This window comes from Carassius auratus, chromosome 39 (genome assembly GCF_003368295.1).
Source record: "Carassius auratus strain Wakin chromosome 39, ASM336829v1, whole genome shotgun sequence".
NCBI lineage: Eukaryota > Metazoa > Chordata > Actinopteri > Cypriniformes > Cyprinidae > Carassius > Carassius auratus.
Window position 1 is genome coordinate 11122848 of NC_039281.1, and position 6130 is coordinate 11128977.

Genomic DNA, 6130 nt, shown 5'->3' on the forward strand with positions numbered 1-6130 from the left:
GTGTGTAATGCAAGTGTATTATTATTTCAGTCACACCCAGAACAAATTATGTTTTTATTCAAAGCAAATTCCAAATAAATTGTTTTATAAGCACACTATTATTTTATTTGTAATGTGCACTCCAAATAAATCATTTTACAGACTTCCAGTCATTAAAAAAAAAAACAGTTTAAATTATATATAAATATGAAACTGCATAGGCTACATACAGTCTATTTAGAAAACATAAGCAGGTTGATTCTTGTCACATTTAAGAAAATCTAATCTTGTACTTCACTCATGTTATATTGTATAATTAGTAGTAATTTAAATAGGGAAAACCGTCAGATATGCACAGAACATCAAGATTAAGCAGATGAGGTTTTGATTTTGTGCATAGCATAAGGGCTGGAGCTGATATGAGGCCAGATGTCTCCATTGGCTGCCTCAGGTTTGTCCTCATCCTTCCTGTCCTCCATCACCACTGTCATTATCATCTCTGGGTTGAAGACGTCTGGCGTGTAGTAAGGGCGCGCGAGGTGACGAAAAGAAGACCGCAAGTAGGCATCATCTTCATCAAAATCATCTATTTGTCCTCCATGTGTCCTCCTGGAGGACTTGAGCTCATCTCCTAGCTCAGAGGCCAGGTCTTTCAGATCTCTAATCAGGGTGGACTTGAGACCGAACAAACACAGCAAGAAAAACAGACCAGCACAGATACCAGAAACAAAGTATAAAGCCACTGCCTCCGGAAGACCTTGGGGAAATGGAAAAGTGAGGCCAGGATGAACAATACAATCAACAATATCGAGGACAATATCGTATATGAAGGCCATTGCTGACTGCGGATGTTAGCAAACTATAAAATAAAATAAAAAAACATAATTATTCATATTAATTTGTTCTCTAAGGCTTTGGCATGTGTATATTAAGCGTTTACTGAATATTTACATGTATGTTGCATATAACAAAACGTGTACATTTTTAAAATTGAATAAATAGTTGATCATACAAAAGAAAGATGAATAATATTAAGTAAAAAATGGCATTAAATCATTGGAACATTCTGGGATCAGATCAAATATCTAACATACCCTGGATTTGGGAAAAGATTTCCAGAGAGTTGGTGAAAATGTTTTGTGGTCTGGACACACCGGGGCCAGTGTACCACCCTCCTGTGAAGGAGGATCCAGCAGTCAGCAAGACCATCAACAACGATGACTGGCAGTTGTGTTGAGCCACAGGTCAAAAGTTTACATTTAGCTTTAAAAATCTGCTAAATGTTAATCATTTTTAAATAATATCAAGGATAGTAGAAATGGTTTTTAGTTTTTATCTGAATATCACATAACAGATGTTTACACCCTAATCAAAAGTTTACAAATGCTTGCTTTTTAATACACCCCCATTTCTTAATGCATTGTGTTGCCTTCTTATGCATCAGTGAATGTTTCACCTTTTGCAATAACTGTTAATGAGCCCCTTAGTTGCCCTCAGTGTGAATAGATGGATCTCAAAATCATACTGTTACTGCTGGAAAATATGCAGTACCTGGAGGATTATTTTGAGCAACAGTAGGCTGCTTAACTGCTCAGAACAATCAGTGAATGGAATCATAAACAGTTATCAAAAATAGAGTCATAAATCATCCAGGTAAGAACAAAAAGTATTAAGAATCAAGAGTATGCAAACTTATTTATAAATATAGATATTATTTAGTCTTGTGGACTATATGCGAAGTGAAATAGCTTATTTGGGGCAAAAAAAAACTAAACAAATAAATTAATAAAAATGCTATTTTTATGTTCCCTTTTATTTTATCAAAACTACTAACATACTGAAAATTCTGCAAGTTGTATGTAAATCTTTTTACCACAACTTTGCTGTCATTTTTTCATATGCAATACTCACGAATGAGTTACAGTTATTATATTTTTAATACAATCTGGTTTATTCAGTTGAAAATTAGCTTAGTAATGAAGACAATTAGCACTATAAAAGAATTTTTCTTACCATGTGTATAGTCAGAGAGCAAGAAAGGATCTATGTTTCCACGTCCAACATCTTCCAGGAGATACCGTGGTACTAAATACACAACAACAAAGTACATATTTTTATGACTGCTTCAACATTAATGTAAAGTATTTGTAGTTTCTCTAAACCTATTGAAACATACCACAAGTGAAGGAGACTCGCAAGTGCTTTTTGGTCCCAGGGAAACAGGGGTCTCCAAATCCCTGAGCATCAGCCAGCACAGAGCAGTTTGTCCTGCCATGACACTTCCTTGACACTCTCCTTAAAGCTGATGGAGACAAGCACTCTAACAGGAAACAAGCATTTAAACATAATCTCATTAAATGAATGAGTGCTTTTAAACATATCTGATGATCTCTGTTCTATATTGTTCAATAAAAAAGGATTTGAACACATGATTTGGTGCCTCTGCTGTTGTAGCAAAACCTTCCCACTAGATGGGAGAAGTGTGTTATTTCAGTCTCAGACCTATGTCTGGTTTTGTTTTAGCCTCTTGAGGGCATTCAAGGCTGTCATGCTCCAGGTGGCCAAACGTGGCTGAATAGATGGCCAAAACCGTGTCATTCTTACAGGCCAGCTTCAGCCGCTCATTCTCACACACTGTTCTCGAGCGATGATGCTCTGTGAAGAAGGGAAAGTCATTAGGTGTGTGGAAAACTGTGGATTCAAGGGTTTACATGCTTATTTTATGCCTACTGATCAGACTATTTCACCATTACTTTCAATCAGATCGAAATTCATTCAAATCAAGCTCCGTCGGATTAACTGAAGCGTTTTTAATCCAGTTGAGCCATCATTTTTGATTATTTGGGTGCATGTAATGTAGATATAGATGTCCTGTTTGGTTACAAAATATTGCACAGATAAAGGTGTCTCACCAGGCTTGCACTTGTAGGAGACAATGATGTATTTTCTGGTTTCAGGGCAGGGATCTTGACCAAACACAGGACTTGCCACAGGAATCTGACACTGCCGTCGGTCCTGGCACTCAGACATAACTTTCTATACATTAAAAACACACATTCTGACTGAAATTCATTCATTATTATGAGCTCTAGAGATTTGTTCTCTCTAGAAGTTAAGAATGAGGAAATGGTGATCAAAGATACCTGAATGGCTGCGGTTGATATACAGTCTGTGTTTTCCTCCGTTATGTTTGGGTTTGCGTGTGGGCATAGATATGGACTTGGAACACGGCGTCCATAAAATGCTGAGATAACAGCCACAGATGTTCTGGTGGGGCATCTGATGGACAGCGTCTCTCCATCACACGCATGGGCAGTGTGGTTCTTAAGGATCCTGTGGAGGTAATCTAAAAGAAAGTACATGCAGACATCAGCTGCAGATGAAACATAATTTGAGCATCACTGTTGCCGAGATAAAGGCCTATGTCATAGCTCTGCATACAAACAAGGCATTATGAATGCTTTTAGAAAACAGCATTGTAGACCACAACTAATGCTCACTGATTCTCCCAACCTGTTGCAGGGCAAATCCAGCAGAATGACAATGGGAAAACTAACTCCCTCCCTAATAAAATCTTGTGAGGTGTGGCTGACATTAAAACTTTATAATGCATATTGGTTTCTACCACAACTGCTGTTTTAATCTTAAAGATACAGAAATTCAATAAGTGAGATTTCCAACTGGGTTGGAATCCAGGAAGGGAGAACTACAACAAGAAAAAAAAGAAAAGGAAAACATAAAAGAAATGTGTTAATTATTTAGCATTTTGGCGGGCCTATGAAAAGCTTTATGAAACTTTTGTAATAATAGATTTCAGTGGTTTTGAAGCAGAAAAAGGCAAATACACCATACAAATTATTAATATTGCAAATTTTATTATTACAAATTATTAATACAAGTTAATAAACTTCAGTGATTTAGGAGGGAGAAATGGTGAATATATATATATATATATATATATATATATATATATATATATATATATATATATATATATATATATATATATATATATATATATATATATATATATATATATATATATATATATACGAATTAAATAATAATAATAATAATAAAACAAAAAATACTGGTAAGCCTATGGATTTATTTATATTATTAATACACTATGCATAATTTTATTAATACTTTTTGGAAAGAATTAGACTAAATAAATCTATAGTTAAAAAATAATAATAAAATAAACTAAATCTCAGCTAACTTTGTCAGAAAATTGCAGTGAAAGAAAGGCAGAGGTCAGAGTAATGACCCCAATAGGATTTGAAAGAAGATTTCCTGTTCACTGAATGGCAGACTTGGGATTTAAATTTTGGAGAACATACTTCAGAACATTTCTTTGCCAAGATTTCTTTCTTGTCCTCCACTTTTCCACACATCTCAGGTTTCTAGACTGTTATTTTTTAAACAAGCAGGGCTACGTTCCTTCACCAGTCTATATCCATTAGTATTCAGAGAGACGGAACTGGATCTACGCCAATTGTAATGTTTGGCCTGTACCTCTCTCTCTCTCTCTCTCTCTCTCTCTCTCTCTCTCTCTCTCTCTCGCTCACTCTCTCGAGGTTAGGCCATTCTGCATCTGTAGAATCCTCTGTTATGCAGTGCCAGGCACGGACACACTCACAAATAAACACAATGAGCTATTCTTGGCTTATCACTACTTGAAGCTACAGAACAGCGGAATTAAGCCAACATTTGTCAGGCACACTTAAATCATGACTTCTGTGGTACTGTGACACATAAACACTGCAGCTGGCTTCATATTTGTTGATTCTAATGTCTTTTGAAGCCCAAATATAGTGTATTTTGCACTCCTTCAGCCAAGCTTTTACAAAAAATATTTGTCTTTGGTTCAGAATGGATTAATGTAGATAACAGCCTTCCTTTATTTTATGGATTGTCCTAGGACGGTGGAGGAGGATGGGACAGTTCTGTGACTCTTTAACACCCGTCTCTCTTAAGCTGATACACTACAGATTGTTGACAAGGATTATTTGAAAGACAAAATACAAAATGATCTCTTTCCTTTGGGAAGTTCGCTCGAGGACAGCATGCTGAATTTCCTCTATCACAGCCACAAAATCTGAGAAAAACACTCACCAGAGAAATCTGGAGCTGACGAGGTTTCCCGTGTGTTGAGAGCTAGGGCGACAGAGAGGAAACACCAGGACCAACAAGAGCTCCATGGAGACATAGTGCACAATGCACATTACGAAGCGCTGTGATTTTTAACTAGGAGAAATTGGTTGGCTTTTTACAGCCCTCTTACTTCTGACAAGGAGAAAGAGGTCAATGGTGGCATTGTGTTGAGCAGAGAACAAGCGCTCTTTCAGCAGCAATGAGACTGACATACATTTGTGTCATTGCCCTAATTAGACTGTTTTCATGCTTTTTTTCCATTTATTTATCAAAAGGGCTTTTCGAGGTGACAAAATTCACACGTCTGTTTTCAATGAGCAGCTACTCTGATGATAATAAATTTAGTTTCCAGTCAAAAGTTCAGCACATATCAGTTTTCAGTAATTAATACTGATCAGTCTGAATCAGAAATCTAGTCTTAATTAAAAGTAAACATATCTGTTATAAGTTCAATTAACCTGAAAAGAAGATTAGTGTAAGATATTAAGAATTGTTTTCATATATAGCTTTCATATAAGTAGATTTCAAAAGGTTTACTATATCTTAAAATGTATTTAAATATGTTACGTTCATATTATACATAATACAAATAATACTTTTTGAAATATAATTAATTTTCTTGTTTTAAGCATTTATCACAGAAAATTATACACTTAAAATAAAACACATTTGCTGGTAGAGTAAGAAAAATAAACCAAAACTGTATATAAATTAGCAAGTATTTTATTTTCAGCAAGTATGCATTCAGTTAAACAAAAGTGATGCAAACTTTTGAAGGCAGTGTACATAAAATAGATATTCTCTGAAAGTGTCATTATTTTACAAATTTTCTTTTTTTTTTATCTTGTTTTAAGTAGGTTAATTTGATATGTATTTATTTTTGGCATGCATTTATCCCTACATTCAGATTCCTCTATTAAGAAAAAAAAAACAAGAAATGATCTTTGCTGAGCTTGACTGTTTTGTTTCATTTGCTTGTGTTGATGTACAGTTA

At 35.1% G+C, this 6130-nt stretch overlaps 1 protein-coding gene across 2 annotated transcripts; it reads right to left on the reverse strand.

Moving 5' to 3' along the window:
- Positions 1 to 120: 120 nt before the first annotated feature.
- On the reverse strand, positions 121 to 5297 carry LOC113057905 (protein eva-1 homolog C). Of its 2 annotated transcripts, XM_026225493.1 has the most exons (8): positions 5098 to 5297; positions 3123 to 3325; positions 2892 to 3015; positions 2482 to 2634; positions 2156 to 2299; positions 1993 to 2064; positions 1074 to 1154; positions 121 to 736 (listed from the first exon to the last, which is right to left on the reverse strand). In XM_026225493.1, the coding sequence occupies exons 1-8, from the start codon at positions 5189 to 5191 to the stop codon at positions 348 to 350; spliced, it is 1260 nt and encodes a 419-aa protein (XP_026081278.1). In that variant the 5' UTR covers positions 5192 to 5297; the 3' UTR covers positions 121 to 347. The 2 variants fall into 2 exon arrangements, with proteins under 2 accessions (XP_026081278.1, XP_026081279.1); XM_026225494.1 differs by lacking the exon at positions 1074 to 1154 and having other exon boundaries at positions 5098 to 5296.
- Between the last annotated feature and the right edge of the window lie 833 nt (positions 5298 to 6130).

Bases quoted from the DNA above. Each gene is read 5' to 3' on its own strand.
- LOC113057905 (XM_026225493.1), bottom strand. From the start codon at position 5,191: ATGTCTCCATGGAGCTCTTGTTGGTCCTGGTGTTTCCTCTCTGTCGCC. The intron at 2,065-2,155 runs GTATGTTTCAAT...TTGTGTATTTAG, and splicing joins GCGAGTCTCCTTCACTTGTG to TACCACGGTATCTCCTGGAA. The intron at 737-1,073 runs GTATGTTAGATA...CATTTCCCCAAG, and splicing joins AATCTTTTCCCAAATCCAGG to GTCTTCCGGAGGCAGTGGCT.